The 19,293-nt window shown below is 35.4% G+C and overlaps 1 protein-coding gene across 1 annotated transcript in view; it reads right to left on the reverse strand.

Moving 5' to 3' along the window:
• CDC73 (cell division cycle 73) overlaps positions 1–19,293 on the reverse strand; it is a 130,967-nt gene that overhangs the window by 28,300 nt on the left and 83,374 nt on the right. The window contains exons 11-13 of the mRNA XM_007072843.3: positions 14,850–14,907; positions 6,539–6,574; positions 6,150–6,237 (exon numbers count right to left, since the gene is read on the reverse strand). Of these exons, the coding sequence (XP_007072905.2) occupies positions 6,150–6,237; positions 6,539–6,574; positions 14,850–14,907 (182 nt within the window). The remainder of the gene's footprint in view (positions 1–6,149; positions 6,238–6,538; positions 6,575–14,849; positions 14,908–19,293) is intronic.

The following is a 19,293-nucleotide window of genomic DNA, read 5'->3' on the forward strand; positions in this document are numbered from 1 at the left end:
TTGTACAAGCAGACCAAAACACATCTAGAATCTAGCTTCCTTTACTTGATTTTTTTTGGTTTTAATTTTTTAATTTTTCTTTTTTCTTTTATTAATTTTTTTCCTTCCACCAAAATGACAGAATAAAGGAATTCACTCCAAAAGAAAGAAGGGGAAGAAATGACAGTCAGGGGCTTAATCAACACAAATATAAGCAAGACGTCTAAACTAGAATTTAGAACCATGATAATGAGAATACTGAGGCTGAAAAAAGCATAGAATGGGTTTCTCTGGAGATAAAGAAATAAAATATAGTCAGGACAAAATTAAAAATGCTGTAACCGAGATGCAAACTTGAATGGATGCCACGACGGCATCCAGTGAATCAGTGATACAGAAGATAAAATTATGAAGAACAATGAAGCAGAAAAAGAGGGAAACAAAGGGAAAAGATCACAATACAAGACTTCGAGAACTCAGTGACTTATTAAAAAAGAATGACATCCGAATCACAGGAATCCCAGAAGATGAAGAGAGAGAAAAAGGGGCAGAAGGTTTATGTGAGTAATAACACTGGAAAACTTTCCTAATCTGAGGAAGGACACAGACATCAAAATCCAAGAAGCACAGAGAAATCCCATTAGATTCAACAAAAACCAAACATCACTAAGGCATATCATAGTCAAATTCACAAAATACACAGAAAAGGAAAGAATTATGAAAACAGCAAGGGGAAAAAAGTCCTTAACCTATAAGTTGAGACAGATCAGGTTGTAGCAGACCTATCCACAGAGACTTGGCAGGCCAGAAAGGAGTGGTAGGATATATTCAATGTGCTAAATCGGAAAAATATGCAGCCAAGAATTCTTTATCCAGCAAGGCTGTCACTCAAAATAGAAGGAGAAATCAAGAGTTTCCCAGACAAACAAAAACTAAAGGAATTTGTGACTACTAAACCAGCCTGGCCAGAAATCATAGGGGGCTCATTGAGTGGGGAAAAGACAAAACAAAACAAAAAGACAAAAAGCAACAAAGACTAGAAAGGACCAAGAACATCACCTGAAACACCAACTCTACATGCCTGTAGGCAATACAATGAAACAAAATTCGTATCTTTCTGTACTCACTCTAAATGTCAATGGACTAAACACTCTAACCAAAAGATATCAGGTGTCAGAATGGATAAGAAAACAATACCCATCTAAATGCTGTTTACAAGAAATTCATTTTAGACCTAAAGACACCTGCAGATTGAAAGTAAAGAGATGGAGAGCCATCTATCATTATAATAGTCATCAAAAGAAAGCCAGAACAGCCATATTTATATTAGATAAACTAGATTTTGAGCCAAAGACTGAAACAAGAGATGAAGAGGGACACCGTATCATAATTAAGGGGTCTATCCACCAGGAAGATCTAACACTGTAAATATTTATGCCAACATGGGAGCACCCAAATATATAATTCTATGAATCACAAACATAAGGATATTCACTGATGATAATACCATTAATAGTAGGGGACTTCAACACTCCACTTACAGCAGTGGAAAGATCATCTAAGCAGAAAATCAAGAAAGAAACAATGGCTTTGAAAGACACACTGGACCAGATGGACTTAACAGACATATTCAGAACATTTCATCCTAAAGCAGAATACACATTCTTCTCAAATGCACATGGAACATTCTCCAAAATAGATCACATACTGGGTCACAAGTCAGCCCTCAACAAGCACAAAAAGATCAAGATCATACCTTGCATATTTTTAAACAACACTATGAAACTTGAAATCAACCACAAGAAAAAATTTGGAAAGACCATGAATACTTGGATATAAAAAACACCCTACTAAAGAATAAATGGGTTAACCAAGAAATTAAAGAGGAAATTAAAAAGTACACAGAAGCAAATGAAGACGAAAACACAACAGCCCAAGACCTCTGGGATGCAGCAAAGGCAGTTGTAAGAGGGAAGTATATAGCAATCCACACCTTCCTAAAGAAGGAAGAAAGGTCTCAAATACACAACCTAACCTTACACCTAAAAGAGCTACAAAGAGAACAGCAAATAAAGCCCCAAATCAGCAGAAGCTGTTAAATAATAAAGATCAGAGCAGAAATCAATGATACTGAAATCAAAAAAACAGTAGAACAGATCAATGAAACCAGGAGCTGGTTCTTTCAAAGAATGAACAAAATTGATAACCCCCTAGCCAGACTGATCAAAAAGGGAAAAAAAGGGCCCAAATAAAATCACAAATGAAAGAGGAGAGATGACAAACACCGCAGAAATACAATCGTAAGAGAATATTATGAGCAATTATAGGCCAATAAATTGGGCAATCTGCAAGAAATGGACAAATTCCTAGAAACATATAAACTACCAAAACTGAAACAGGAAGAAATAAAAAATTTGAACAGACCCATAACCAATAAAGAAATTGAATCAGTAATCAAAAATCTCCCAATAGACAAGATTCCAGGGCCAGATGGCTTTCCAGGGAAATTCTACCAAACATTTAAAGAAGAGTTAACATCCATTCTTTTGAAGCTGTTCCAAAAAACAGAAATGGAAGGAAAACTTCCAAACTCATTCTACAAGGTTTTGATTCCAAAACCAAAGACCCCACTAAAATGGAGAAATACAGAACAATTTCCCTGATGAACACGGATGTAAAAATTCTCAACAAGATCCTAGCAAACTGGATCCAACAATACATTAAAAGAATTATTCAACATAATCAAGTGGGATTTATTCCTGAGATGCAAGGCTGGTTGAATATCTGCAAATCAATCAATGTGATATATCACATTAATAAAGAAAAGAGAAGAACCACATGATTCTCTCAATAGATGCAGAAAACGCATTTGACAACATACAGCATCCTTTCTTGATAAAAACCCTCAAGAAAGGAGAGTTAGAAGTATCATACCTCAAGATCATAAAGGCCATATATGAAAGACCCACTGCTAACATCATCCTCAGTGGGAAGAAAAGAGCTATCCCCCTATAGTCAGGAAAACGACAAGGATGTCCATTCTCACTACTGTTATTCAATATAGCGTCAGAAGTCCTAGCCTCAGCAATCAGACAACACAAAGAAATAAAAGGCATCCAAATCGGCAAGAAGAAAGTCAAACTTTCATTCTTTGCAGACAATATGATACTCTATGTGGAAAAACCAAAAGACTCCACTTTAAAAACTGCAAATCTCCACTAAAGAACTGATAATACATGAAATTCAGCAAAGTTGCAGGATATAAAATCAATGCACAAAGCGGATGCATTTCTATACATCAATAATGAAGCAACAGAGAAATTAAGGAATGAATCCCATTTACAACTGCACCAAAACCTATAAAATACCTAGGAATAAACTTAACCAAAGAGGTGAACAATCTATACACTGAAAACTATAGAAAGCTTATGAAAGAAATTGAAGAAGACACAAAGAAATGGAAGAACATTCCATGCTTATGGACTGGAAGAATATTGTTCAAATGTCGACAGTACCCAAAGCAATCTACATATTCAATGCAATCCCTAACAAAATAATAACAGCATTCTTCACAGAGCTAGAACAAACAATCCTAAAATTTGTATGGAACCAGAAAAGACCCCAAATAGCCAAAGCAATCCTGAAAAACAAAACCACATAGCTGAAGGGATCACAATTCCAGACTTCAAGCTGTATTACAAAGCTGTAATCATCAAGACAGTATGGTACTGGCACAAGAACAGACACACAGATCAATGGAACTGAATAGAGAACCCAGAAATGAACCCACGAAAGTATGGCCAACCAATCTCTGACAAGGCAGGAAAGAATATCCAGTGGAAAAAAGACATCAGCAAATGGTGTTGGGAAAACTGGATAGTGACATGCAGAAGAATGAACCTGGAGCACCTGCTTACACCATATACAAAAATAAACTAAAAATGGATGAAAGACCTAAACCTAAGACTGGGAGCCATCAAAATCCTAGAGGAGAAAACAGGCAGCAGCCTCTTTGACCTTAGCCACTTCTTCCTTGACACGTCTCCAGATGCAAGGGAAACAAAAGCAAAAATGACCTATTGAGAGCTCATCAAGATAAAAAACCTCTGCACAGAGATGGAAACAATCAGCAAAACTAAAAGGCAACTGATGGAATGGGAGAAGGTATTTGCAAATGACATATCAGATAAAGGGTTAGTATCCAAAATCTATAAAGAACTTACCAAACTCAATACCCAAAAAACAAATAATCCAGTGAAGATGTGTGTAAAAGACACGAATACTTTTCCAACAAAGACATCCAGATGGCTAACAGACACATAAAAAAATGCTCAACATCACTCATCATCAGGGAAAGAGAGATCAAAACCACAATGAGATGCCACCTCACACCTGTCAGAATGGCTAAAATGAACAATTCAGGCAACATTAGATGTTGGCAATGATGCAGAGAAACAGGAACCGTTTTGCACTGCTGGTGAGAATGCAAACTGGTGCAGCCACTCTGGAAAACAGTATGGAGTTTCTAAAAATAGAACTACCCTACGACGCAGCAATTACACTACTAGGTATTTATCCAAGGATACAAGAGTGCTGATCCAAAGGGGCACATGTACCCCAATGTTTACAGCCGCACTATCAACAATAGCCAACATATGGAAAGAGCCCAAATGTCCACTGACTGACGAATGGATAAAGAAGATGTGGTATATGTGCTATATATATACACAATGGAATATTACTCAGCAATCCAAAAGAATGAAATCTTGCCATTCACAACAATGTGGATGGAACTAGAGTGCATTAGGCTAAGCAAACTAAAAAAGAGAAAGACAAATATAGTATGTTTTCACTCATATGTGCAATTTAAGATACAAAAGAGATGAATATAAGGGAAGGGAAGCAAAAATAATATAAAAACAGAGAGGGAGACAAACCATAAGAGACTCTTAGATACAGAGACCAAACTGAAGGGTGCTGGTGGGGTGTTGGGTGGGAAGAAGGACTATGGGGTGAGAGGCATTAAGGAGGACACTTGTTGGAATGAGCACTGAGTGGTATATGTAAGTGATGAATCACTAAATTGTACTCCTGAAACCATTTTTATACTATATGTTAACTAACTTGGATTTAAATTAAAAATAAATAAATACAATTATTTTATCAAAGTTAAAAAAAACAAAAAAAAATTTGTAACTATGTAAGGCGATGGATGTTAACTAGATTTCTGTGGTGATCATTTTGCAATATATACAAATATTAAATCTTTACCCTATACACCTGGAACTAATAAAGGTCAATAATACTTTAAAAACTTTTTCTCAGAAAGCTAAGTATCTGGAAATTTTAACATAAGATATGGGCTTCATTCAACTAACTTTTCCTAAGGTCTGGATTAAAAACTACATTCCCAACCTCCATCTACCTCACAAGGTATATACCTAATATATACAGAAGTTGGTATCACTTTTCCCATTCTTCAACTAGAACTTGGGAGAAGGGCAGAGGGAGAGAAACCAAATTTGTTTTAGAACTTCCTCAAGCTCTTCAGGGAAAACTCAAAAGAAAATAATTCATATTAAAATTTACTATAATAGTACCCTTTTTATTAGAACTTTAGCCAAAAATTTCTGTAATTTTCCCTAAAGGATCCAGAATGAAAAGAATATACAGCAGATCTTTGAACCACATTGGTTTAAACTGCATGGGTCCACTTATCCATGGATTTTTTTTTTTATATAAATACAATACAGTACTATATATGTATTTTCTCTTCCTTGTGATTCTTCTAATGAAATTTTTTCTCTAGCTTATGTTATTATAAGGATAGAGTATATAACACATATAAAATACAAAATACATGCTATTTGACTGTTATGTTATATATTAATTACGTTATCAGTAAGGCATCCAGTCAACATTAGGCTACTAGTAGTTAAGTTTTTGCAGGAGTCAAAAGTAGTACATAAATTTTCAACTGTGCAGGGGTCGGCACCTCAAACCCCTGGACTGTTCAAGAGTCAACTGTACTTTGTTTTGAAAATAATATTTCAGACTATCTGTAAAGTCGATAGCACAGACACTGAAATTCTGTTTTCTCCAAATAAGGAATACCAAATTCTTAACTACTAATTCTCAACATTATCTCCATATCCTAACAAATTACTTACTTCAGGTCCTGTAGAAGGTCCTTTGCATTAAGCATGGTTATTAAAGAGGTGGTAGCTGCAGGAATTATGATAATGGGTGTTCGAGATCCTGTAAAGACAAAATTTTAAAGGTACCAAATATGCTGTTATTATCATTAAAAGACATAGACTTGCCCAATTAAAACTTTAAAGTTTGTAAATTTATAATCTTAGTTCCTTTGACCTAAAAAAATATTTTAAGTCAGTAGTAATATTCAAAATATTTGGTAATGAGTAAGACCTGAGCACTGACTACCAAGCACAAACATTTGGTGTAACTTCACAAACAGAGTCTCAGCTTTCATTTTGTAATCTAGCTTATTTACTTTTACTTTTTAAAATAAATTTAGAATCAATAGGCACAACCTCACCTTTCTTCTGATTTGGGGGAGGTCTTGCTTGAGAAACTGTTAAGAGGGGAAAAATTGAGTGTTAGAAACATCGCATTTTTATTTTCAAAATACAAATACAAATAAAATAATAAAGTAAAAAATAAAAATACAGATATGGCCTAAAACTTATTTGTATTTACATATGACCAGTTATAAAATTTTAAAATATACTGGAATCTTCTCAAATAACCTCAATCTTCTCAAATAATTTACTTCTCTGTTTCACAAAAACATTAAAATGTCCTACCAATACTCAACAATCTGTAGTAACAATGAAAGTGGATATACTACATTGCTGAACACTGAGTATCTACATTAATGGATTTTAAAGTCTAGCAAAGGAAGCAAAAAGTTTAATTAACTGATAACCAATGTAATAAATGCAAAAACAGAATATTACAAGAACACGAAACACTGTGGGAAGGACTGGGAGGGGAAAACGTGCTTAAACATTTGGGAGGAAAAAGGTATTAATGGGAACTAAGACCTAAAATATTTTTTACATTTTTGTTACATTTGTTTTTTGTTTATTAGAAGAAAACATTACAGGCAATGAGTCATGTGAAGGCCTATATTATTTTGAACTGCCTATATTATTAATAATTGTGAATGTGTTATAAAAACACAAATATTCATATCTTCTCATTATTTGTATATGTAACAGACTTTATAATGCACAGAAACATTTGTTGGTATAATAAGAGTAGTATCAGACTGGTTCAAGATTAATATATTTTAGAATTTGAAAATGCTGTACATTCTATTTTCAGTATTTACATATATAATAAAAACATACTGACTGCTTTCTATGTGTCATGTACTGTGTTAGAAATTCCATTTTTTAAAATCATAAAAATAAATAAAAATTTAGGAAGTTTAAAATTCTAACTCAACATCAGTTGTTAAAAACAGATTACCATTTTTAAAGGGATACATGCATTTTTGGAATATGTTCTATTTTAAAAGCAGTAAAATTCTACATTTTAATTTAATACTTTGTAATAGCTCTTTATTGTGGTAAACTTCTATGGAGCCCAGCACTAGGATTCTTCCAGTCACATAAAGCAGAGAAAGATATATATAAATAGAAGTCCACACACACATACATATTTATTATAGTGTCCTCATCTCTTCTTGCTGAGAAAAAAAAACCTAAAACTTTCTTAAATCATTTTTAGAACTAGGATTCACAGATACACTTGATTAGCTAGATAGCATCATTTGGATATAATACAGTCTCAGTAAATATATGGTATTTGTTAGAGGAATAAAGGAATGACAGGATGGATAGAATACATGGATAAACAGGAGACAAGAGTTGCTAGGAGAATGACTAAGGGGGAACAACAAAAAAGAAATCTTTGACTGAAACAACATTGGTTTGGTAAAGAAGCTCACGATGGACTCCTGAATTTAGGAAAAAATTCACTAAAATCAAGCCTGAGAAGATGTGATGTAAGAAAAAGACAAAATATAAAAGCTCACATATTAAAAATAGAGCCTAAAGATTTGATTTAAAAAAAGCTACAAAAAAATATAAATAGGTTCCCTAGTAAAGTAAGGAGCAAGGTACAGACACTGTGACAAACACACTATGATAAACTTGATTTTTTTTTTTTTTTTGAAAGAGAGAGAGAGAGAGAGAGAGCGCACAAGCAGGAGAGGGGCAGGACAGAGGAGTGAGCAATAATCCCAAGCAGACTCCACACTGCCAGCCACGGAGCCCGATGCAGGGCTCAAACTCACCAAAGGTGAGATCATGACCTGATTGGATGTCAGACACTTAACTGACTGAGCCACCCAGGTACCCCTATGATAAACATAATTCAAAGTGAGAGGGGGAGGAAAGTGTAGAATAACACCAGCCCATATGGCAAAGTGATTAAGAGCAAGAATCTGTACTCAGATGATCTCAATTCCTATCCCCATTTTGCCACTTCCTAGGCAAATTACCCTAGCAAGTCGAATTGAGAGACTGCTCAGTCTCGGTTGTCCTCAACTATAAAACAGTAATAATAGTTTCTGTATCCTGAAACTGCTGTGAGAATCTTAAAGACAACAGTGCACCTTAACTCCTTAATCAGGTCTTGGCGCATGCATATTCAATATTTAGTGAACCCTGTGGCTACAGCTAAATGCTAAATGCTGCTGCTCCTGGTACCACTAACACTACCACTGCACTTTAGCAAATGCCATGACTGAAAATGTACGAGCTGAGAGTAAGTAATTATTATTGTTATGTTTGATTTCAAATATAATTACAGTCTTCACTTAAATATTCAGAGCCTTATGTACAAGGCACTCTTATTACTATAAATAAAACAGAAATAATCCCTGCCCTCAAAGACTCTCCAGTGAAGTAGGGGAGCCAGAGCATGAACAAGCAAGCACACAAACCACAAACACACATAAACAAATTTGAACATGTGATATTAAAGAGCAAAAGAAACATATCCTGACAGAAAAGTATCCTTTGGCTAGAATGCTTACAGAAAGCCTCTCAAAGGAAGTGGCATTTAAACTAAGATTTCAAGAATGAAAAGGAGCCAACTTGCAAAGAACAAGTGTCCGAATGGTCCAGACAAGAGGTACGAATGTGAGCAAATGCCAAAGACAGGAAGAAACTGCTGTGCATAGGGAACTGTACATGTGCACACTACAGGGACAAAAGAAAGAGTGGCAGGAGATGAGGTTAAAAATACACGCAGGAACCAATTTATATAAGGCCTCTAGATAATGTTAGGTTTGTATTTAAGTGCCACTGAAGAACTCTGTAACTTTTAAGGCAGCAAGTGACATAGTTTGATTTTCACGTCACATCTTCTGTAAAAGAAAAACAATAGATTTAGGTAACAGATCAAAAGGGGACACACATGAAAGCAGAAAGCTCAGTCAGGACTCGTAACAACAGTCCACAAAGGTGCTACTCAAATTAGGTGTAATGGTAAGGGGTTTTTTTGTTTGCTTTTTTAATTTCCAATCCAAGGTCAAATGAATAAAATGCAGTAACAATGAATTGCTAGAAAATGATCATGCACGTGGATGTTGTGACAGTATCATACTACCAATTTCTAGATGTATCTTGTTGGGAACCAGAAATAGGTCATGGACTTCATGATGTACTGGTATAGAGAAATGTAATTTATGTAAACAAATGAGTTGTGGTAGAAGATAAAGAGACAAATTTGAAACACAGAAAAAGTAAGTTTGACAGAAGTCAGTGACATATTAGATAAGAGCAATAAGCAAATGTGAAGAGTGAAGGATGAAGAATAACTCCTGAATTTTTTGCTTAAGAAACGTAGATGATGGTGGTACCACGTATTCATGAAGAAGATATCCGAGAACAGAGATTTTACATCAGTTTTAAGATGTCTATAGCATATCCAAATATTAAAGAGACTGTTTGTATAAGATACCAAAGGTAAGAAGAGATGTCTGAATTGGGAATACAAATTTGAAAATCATCGGCACATAGATTAAAACTATGGAATGAGATAGTACAATCAGCACAATCTGTTGAAATTACACGAGAGGCTAATTCTCTCTCTCAAAATCACATGTAAGAAGATAAACCAGAGCTACGGGCCACCTATCCATTTCAGGAAATCTATGAAATAAAAGTGGAAAATTAAAGCTGGAGAAGTGAAGTATGCAATGTAAATGCATTAGAAAGAGGCAGGAAGCAGGGATATGTGCAAAAGATTTAATCTAAAAAGAAATGACAGGGGCGTCTGGGTGGCTCGTTCAGTTAAGTGTCTGACTTTGGCTCAGGTCACAATTTCATGGTTTGTGAGTTTGAGGCCCACATCAGCTCTCTGCTGTCAGCTCAGAGCCCGCTTCGGATCTTCTGTTCCCCTCTCTCTCCACCCCTCACCCGTTTGTGCTCTCTCGCTCTCTCAAAGTCAAAGTCGCTCTCTCAAAAATAAATAAGCATTAAAAAAAGATAGTTAAAAAGAAAATGACAGTCAGGTACAGAACTATGGCTCATCAAAGGCTTCTCCTCTCTAATCCACTGAAAAACATGTACTTTTTGTTAGTTATGTTCTCTAAAGAAATGTTTAGAAGTTGGGAATAACTTTAGACACTTTTGAATATTAAATTTACCCAGGGACTTGCCTGGCACAATTAGTGCCCAATAAACACATGGTGAAAGAATAATAAAAAGGAAACAATAATCAACAATGGAACTCTATACTTGAGCTACCACACTGGAGAGGGGAAAAAATAAATGATTCAAATTCTACCTACAAGTAACAGTTATTATAACTGCATAATTGCTGTCTATAACCCACTACACTGTCAGATATGTTTTGAGCATTCTTATTTTTTCAATTTTAAAAAGATAACATAATGAACATGTCATATATGACACAATATCCCTTCAAAATTGGGTAGCATCAGAGCACCTGGGTGGCTCAGTTGGTTAAACATCTGACTCTCAATTTTGGCTAGGTCATGATCTCAGAGCTCCTAACCTCAAGCCCCAAGTCAGGTTCTGCGCTGACAGTGTGGAACCTGCTTGGGATTCTCTCTCTCCCTCCCTCTCTGCTCCTCCCCTACTCGTGAGCGCGTGCGCTCTCTCTCTCTCTCTCTCTCTCTCAAAACAAATAAACTTAAAAAAATCTTTAGTAAAAACAATTAGGCAGCATTCCATAAGCAAACACAATAAACATTTCTACAACAGAAGAAAAATTCACTAATCAAGACAAACACGACAAACTGCTTAGCATCCACTCAAACCAGGTTTTATTGATGCTAAAAACTTATAAAAATTTATTTTTATTTACTTTATTTTTTGAGTGAGAGGACGGGGAGAGCATAAGGAGAAGGAGAGAATCTTTTTTTTTTTTTTTGAGAGAGAGACAGAGAGAGAGCGCGCGCATGCAGTGGAGAGGGGTAGAGGGAGAGAGAGAAAATCTCAAGCAGGCTCCACACTCAGCGAGGAGCCCAACGCGGTGCTCAATCCCACAACACTGGGACAATGACTCCATACCAAACCAAAAGTTGGACACTCAACTGACTAAGCTACAGAGAGAGAGAGAGAGAGAGAGAGAGAGACAGAGACAGAGTCTTAAGCAGGCTCCATTCCCAGCATGGAGCCCGCCCAGTGTGGAGCCCAACATGGGGCTCAGTCTGACAACTGTGTGATCATGACCTGAGCCAAAATCAAGAGTCTGATGCTTAACTGACTAAACCAACCAGGTGCCCCAATTTTTGCTTTTAAAATGATGTACAGGCGGGTGCCTGGGTAGCTCAATCTGTTAAATTTCGGACCCTTTGATTTCGGCTGAGGTCATGATCTCACCATTTATGAGTTTGAGCCCCACATCAGGCTCTGCATTGACAGCACAGAGCCTGCTTGGGATTTTCTCTCTCTCTCCCTCTCCCTCTCTGCCCCTCCCCTGCTTACTCATACACACCCTCTCTCTCTGCCCCTTCCTCACTCACGCGTACTCTCTCTCTCTCTCAAAATAAATAAATAAAGTTTTTTCAAATATAGAGGCACCTGGGTAGCTTAGTTGGTTGGGCAGCTGACTTCAGCTCAGGTCATGGTCTCATGGTTTGCGGATTCATGCCCCATGTCAGGCTCTGTGCTGACAGCTCAGAGCCTGGAGCCTGCTTCGGATTCTGTGTCCCCCTATCTCTCTGACCCTCCCCCACTAGCACTCTGTCTCTCTCTCTCTCAAAAAATAAATAAACATTAACAAAATAAATAAATTTTAAAAAATAAACTTTTCAAAAATAAAATAAAATAAAATAAAATAAAATAAAATAAAATAAAAATAAAAATGGTGTGTAGGGACTGAGAACCTATGGGAGTCAAGCAGTAAGAGAAGACCTCACATGGATGAGCAGCAGAATATCTGTTATGAGACATTAGTTCACATTAATTTCAATCAGTTTAATTGCCAGTGCACCTCGGTAGAACAACTGAAAAAGAATGTTAGAATATTAAGAGTTGAAAAGACTCAAGAGTTCCTTTATTTACATATGATCTTCCCTAAGGCCACAAAACTGGCTGGTAGAATCCAGCTCCCTTAACTTCATTTTATCACATGATATATTTGAACACCCTGATTTAGGTATTAGTGCCTCTCCCTACCCCTTTCCTTTGTCTGCCAAATGATTTTGAGACAATGATTTAGAGAAATGAGAGACAATTTTACATTACACAACACAAAACTGGGTTAAAATCCTCACTTAGGCGGTGGTATTTACTCTCTTAAACTCTTTCTGAATTTTTAAGGCAATCTTCTTTAGACTGACCAACTATAACCTCCCACCCTCCTTTCCAAAGAAAAACAATTCTGTATCAATCATTCAACTACCTCTACAGTATCTTTCTACTTCAGATGTTATATTTTTGGGGGCCAACTCAGTTCCTTCACTTTCTTCCTTCCTAAAGAGAGATCCTTCTTAGCTTTTCCTGGTTTCTGGCACTGAGTACATGGAAGGTATTCGACTAATATTTATTGAATTTAATTGCTCTTCCTTATACTCTTTAAATTTTTTTTTTAATGTTTCTTCATTTTTGAGAGAGAGAAAGAGTGCAAGCAGGAAAGGGGCAGAGAGGGAGATGCAGAATCCGAAGCAGGCTCCAGGCTCTGAGCTGTCAACACATAGACTGATGCAGGGCTCAAACCCATCAACCGCTAGATCATGACCTGAGCCAAAGTCAGACACTTAACTGACTGAGCCACCCAGTTACCCCGCTTCCTTATACTCTTATAATGGCTTTTGGTAAGGTTCTCTACTTACTATTCGTTTTTTATTGTTTATTTATTTTTGAGAGAGAGAAAGAGAGAGAGAGCAGACACACATGAGCAGGGGAGGGGCAGACAAAGAGGGAAACCCAGAATCCAAAGCAGGCTCCAGGCTCAGAGCTGTCAGCACAGAGCCCAATACGGGGCTTGAACCCATGAACTGTGAGATCATGACCTGAGCCAATGTCTGATGCTTAACCAACTGAGCCACCCAGGCACCTCTATGGTCCTCTCGACTTAAAAACAGTCTGACAGTCCTGTCATCTGAAATAAATGTATCCAATGTTCTCCAAATTCAACACGTGACTAATGGAGCATTCTTCTTCCCTACTCCTTCTCAAAAACAGGAATGAGAAAGATTTCAAACAAACTCACTGTCATTAAAAAAAAAAAAAAAAAAAAAAAAAAAAAAAAAAAAAAAGCAAATATTAGTCGTGTCAAGATCCAAATGTACAGATCCAGGACACAGTGAGACAGCCTACAAAATTATTCCAACATAAGCCACATATAATCTTCACACCATACTTCTAAAGCGTTTCCAGAAATATTTAGTATATATAACCTACATAATTTTAGGGTTAGCTTGTAAATGTACTATGAATAAAAACACATCCAAATCCACACTACTGATACTGCCAAATTTAAGAGGAACATCGCCTAAATTCTTGCCTGTGCCTTTCTGATCCTTTTAATTTTTTTCACAGCATTTTCAACAGCACTAATGAAGTAAAAAAAGACATGTGGTATAGCCTAACACTGTAATTACGCTAAATATAAAAATAAAGCAAACACCAAAGTCAAGCCCAAAGCACCTAAAATGGATATAATGTTGGTATCTACATGCATTTATAAACATCAATCTTTTCAGGAACTAGGAAGAGGGAAGAAAAATATTTCTAACATAACTTCAATAATTCCTTTGTTTACCTTACAAAACCTGGTTACAGAAACTTATATGATCAATAACACAGACATCTGATAGTCCAAGAATCAAAGCTACAGAAGAGTCTATTAAAATTATGGTGCTATGCTTCTAACGGGGGGCCGAAAAATCAACATCCACATGTACTCTCAGGGAACTCAAACAAGGAATTGGTGAGGGGATGGGTACATATAGATAGCTTTTTAAAGGGACTCCTGGGTGGCTCAGTCAGCAATCGACTCTTGATTTCAGCTCAGGTCATGATCTCATGGTACATGGATTCGAGCTGTGCATCAGGGTGCAGAGCCTGCTTGGGATTCTCTCTCTGCCCCTCTCCCACTCACGCTCTCTCAAACTTAAGAAAAAATAAACAGTATTTTTCTAAGAATGTAAAAACATTTTAAAAAAACTTTTCTTTATCTCTTCAACTATACCTATTGTTTTCAAATAAATGTTCTTATATTACTTTATAAATACTTTAATTAAAAATTCAATTCCTGCACAGCATTATACATATCAAAAAATTTCACTGTGATCATTAAAAAACAAACAAACAACAACAACAACAAAAGAAAACAAAGCCAAAGTTTTATATTTTTACCTGGTCTTGGTACTGGCTGTGCTGCAGGAGTCTGGGTCTTACGGGCTGATGCACCCTCCTTTAAAAGAATAAAAATTGACACATGATGCCAGAGTTCCTTTACATAATAAACACTTTAATTACTGCAAAGAAATTCCATATTTAGCTCTCATTCAGTCAGCCCCTCTACTGACCATGCTATGATCCCAAGCATTAAAAAACAAAACAAAACCAAAAAAAACCCCTCATTTATCTTTTATGTTATTGGTCTTGAAGCAGTAATAGGAATCTTTGGTAGAAAATAAATTTAAACTGTTCATTACCACACAGTAGTTACCATAAGCATGTAATATTTTTCTAATATTCAATGATTTGCTTAATTGTTGACAATTTTAATATTCTCAGAAATATCATTATCCATTTTAAAATCAAGTCAATCTTTTTTCCATTGAACAATTTCAAAATAAATAAATGATACATAATCTCACACTAGAAAGATGTAAGTAATGTTACTTTGGAACACATTAAAAAAACCCACAAACATTTCAAATTAAATGCCTTTAAAATATTCAGGGAAAACAATCACATTTATAAAGATGAGATTTGTTACATTTAAGATCTGTTATGTTTATATACTCAGGAACAAATGCCTCTGAAATGTTTAAGATCTTAAAAAGCTATCTATACTGTACAGTTTACTATCTTTACTTTACACTTTCAATCATATTCACACCAAACTTTTCATAGTAACATTTTTTTCCTTTTCTCTCTCTCTTAAGTAAGCTTCACGCTCAGTGCAGATCACAACATGGGGCCCAAACTCACAACCCTGAGATGAAGATCTGAGCTGAGATCAAGAGTTGGACGCTTAACCAAATGAGCCACCCAGCCAACCCTTCATTATAACATTTAAAAAAAAATTTTTTTAATGTTTACTTATTTTTGAGAGAGACAGAGTTGAGTGAGGAGAGGCCGAAAGAGGGAGAGACAGAATCCAAAGCAGGCTCCAGGCTCTGAGCTGTCAGCACAAAGCCTGACACAGGGCTCGAACCCACGAACTGTGAGATCATGACCTGAGCCGAAGTTGGACACTTAACCGACGAAGCCACCCAAGTGCCCCTATAACATTTTTAATAGAAAGCTACAAATGTAAATTTCAAAACAACTAGTAATTTATGGAAATCTTACTCTAGTTGTACTCAAACCAAATGAAATTTGATAACTAGCAGGGAATTTACATAAATCCATAATAGAAAGCAGTTTTAGAATCACAGAAATATTTCTAAAGAAATGCTCCTAATTAATATTAATTTTAACCATAATACATTCTCTTCAAAACTTAATGATTTTACATAGTAAAATCATTTGGAATGGTAGACTATTATCACAGGTTTTTTTAAATAAACTAAATCAATTAAAGAGATTTTAGCTTTCCATACCATTGTTCCTGCATAAAGAGGAATAAACTAGATATTATATAATAAACATGAAAATAAAATAAATGTTATCCATATTACTTAGAAACCCTTATATGAAAATGCTGATTCATGGAGTGAGGTTTGAATACCCACAGAAACAGAGAAAAAAATAAATGAGACGGGAAGCAAGATAATGAGCACACACATATGCGGACATCTTTCTGTCTACATTTGACTATAAGGCTGGCTGGATCCAAATCAAAGCTCTCTTTTTTTTGAACAGAGTAGATGAAGTTCAGAATCACTAGAACACAGCACTAGGTGCAAACTGAGAACCATCCAAACCAAAACTAATTCAGCTGACTACTAAAATATACTCATACTATATGACCAGCTATGGCTATTATAACATGGGTCAGCAAAAAGTACAAGCAGATATGAGTACTATGGGAAAAAAAGTATTATCTGTTACAAATCATAACTCCTAAGTATGTTTATCTACTTTTGAGGACACTTAAAACTGGGACCCCTTTAAATGACAAAAATGGGTATTTTCTGGTGCAAAGTAAGCTATCATTGTTTGATGACCTTCTCCTTCTCCAAATTACTCCTTTTTGGCAATAAGCCTTTTAGGTTACTGGGGGAGGCATATGTCCTACGCCAAGTCAATCAAGAGTTCTCCCTCGGGATCTGTTTTACAAATTAGAACTAGCAAGTTATACCTCTAGTTGTATACAAGGCTACAAGGCAGTAAACTAAAAATTACAGATGATCCTACCTTTTGACTCATGGGGGAACACCCATCTATGAGGGACAGAATGACACTAGTATGCAAAAAAAAAAAAAAAAGGTGGAATATGACATCCCTTATAAAACCTATCTAGTTAAAATAGACTGCAAGGCCTATTCTCCCCCTACCTCTTCTCAATTATGTGAACCTTTACAATTCTTCATCTCACCACTCTATGCAATTCTACACACATCTTACCTCAGTTAGTTGAGCAGTTTGTTAGTGTAACTGAAAAGAGTTTTATCCAATTTTGTCTTCTCAGATGTACTGAAAATTTTGAGTTGCCAAAATCATTATAACACTGCTTAATTTTGTAGTAAACACAAATAAGTGTAAGTGTAAGTGCAAGCACACATTCACACATTTTCTCTCTCACACCCACTGTGTATACACAGCTATAAACCTACTAAATAGGAGACTATGGGCTCCATGTAAAAGAGGGAAGAAATCTTTGCTAATCATGTCATTAGTTTATGGCTGTTTTAGGGCTCCCTAGCCAACACTAAGAGCTAAAAGTTCATTCCACTCTGATCTGCACTCTTTTGAAATAAAATTATAGAACTCATTGCATTAAGAACCTCATAAACCATATAAAAACCACCACCCTTTACTCTAAAGATGAAGAGACAGAGGTGAAGTTTTCCAAAGACTACAAAGTGGTATATCTGGCATACATTAAGAAACAGGAATAATAATTTGGCAGTAATATGCAAGAGACTGACACTTCTACATTTTTAAAGATATTTGGATTGGTGGAAAAAATAATACCTATCTGGGAAAATAAAGTATCAGCAAAAAAAAAAAAACAACTAAAAGAGCTGACAAATTATGCTAACTGGAGAGGAAAACTTGCTTTCTCTTGAAAAGTCAGAACCATTACAATTTCTACTCAGACTTGAGGCATTCCAGAAAAGAAATAACTGATAAAGAATGGAGTGGGGTGACAGAGAAGTGATCGAATCATTTTTGCAAAACACAACAAGACAAAACAGAGTATACTGTTTATAATCCTTACTTGCCTTATTTTAGCAAGTGAGAAAAATCTAAAAATCTTCCGTTACTGGGATACAGAATATTGGTTGCTGCTTAAACAAGCAGGAAATAATATAATATGTAATATCATAAGAAAAATATGTGTAACAATTGTCAGTATGAAAAAGAATACATTATATTTACTCAATTTGGGAAAATGCTATTTACATGCAACTTCATGAAATACTGAAATTCTAAACGAAGAATACACACAGAATATATACGCAGACTCTACAAGTTTATAATCTACCCTCCTGACTACTGTATTTATGATGGCAAAAGTACACTGAGTGAGTCCTTTAAAGAAAAGTATTTTGGAAAAGCTATGTACAAAAAGAAAACTGTATCTCTGTAGACAAATGACAATGAGGCTGAAAACATAAAAGATTTCAAGAACAAAACACAAATTATAAGCACAATTCTCTTTCTAAATCCTACTATAACCCAGAAGTATATGCATACAATGTATGCCAACATGGAAAATAGAAAACACATTCCTAAAATATATTATATCTATAAAACATATAGATTTGATACCTATATCAATTCTTCATTGCTCTAGAATTCTTTACTTACTTGTCTATTTCTCTCAACCAGAATGTAAGCTATCTTAGCTCAGGGACTGTCTATTATGCCTCCAATGCCTATTCCAGGTTGCCTGGTGCATGGTACATCCTTAAAACTACACATCAACTAATTAAAACAATTCCATTTGCCTTAGAACTACTGACTCACAACTATTAAACTGTTTTAATCTGTTAAATAAAAGTGGTAGAAATATCATAAAGGATTATTGAGAGAATTAAACAACATTAATTGTTGTTTATTCATTCCATACACATTGTCATTCCATACACATTTATCAAGAGCACTGAGTACCAAATAAAAAACTGGGAATGCATCAGTATAAACAAAAGCAAGTATTTCTTCCTGCCTTCATGAAGTTTTGCAATCTAATGGAAGAGACCAGTGAAGGAATGAAAGTTCAAAAATTATAAATATAATCACATATACATTTACTTACTTGTAATATATATGTGTATTTTCTATTAATGTGTATGTGTATATATCTATATGTGTATGTTCAGCTCAGTTCCCAAAATAAAGAGCAACTAATAATTATTAAACCAACTTCTTTCCATAAAGAAACATTCTTTATAAGAAAAGAAGTGGCAAACCAAATTCAGCAGCATACTAAAGATTCAGTAGCATATTAAAAAGATTA

This window comes from Panthera tigris, chromosome F3 (assembly GCF_018350195.1).
Source record: "Panthera tigris isolate Pti1 chromosome F3, P.tigris_Pti1_mat1.1, whole genome shotgun sequence".
Taxonomy (NCBI): Eukaryota; Metazoa; Chordata; class Mammalia; order Carnivora; family Felidae; genus Panthera; species Panthera tigris.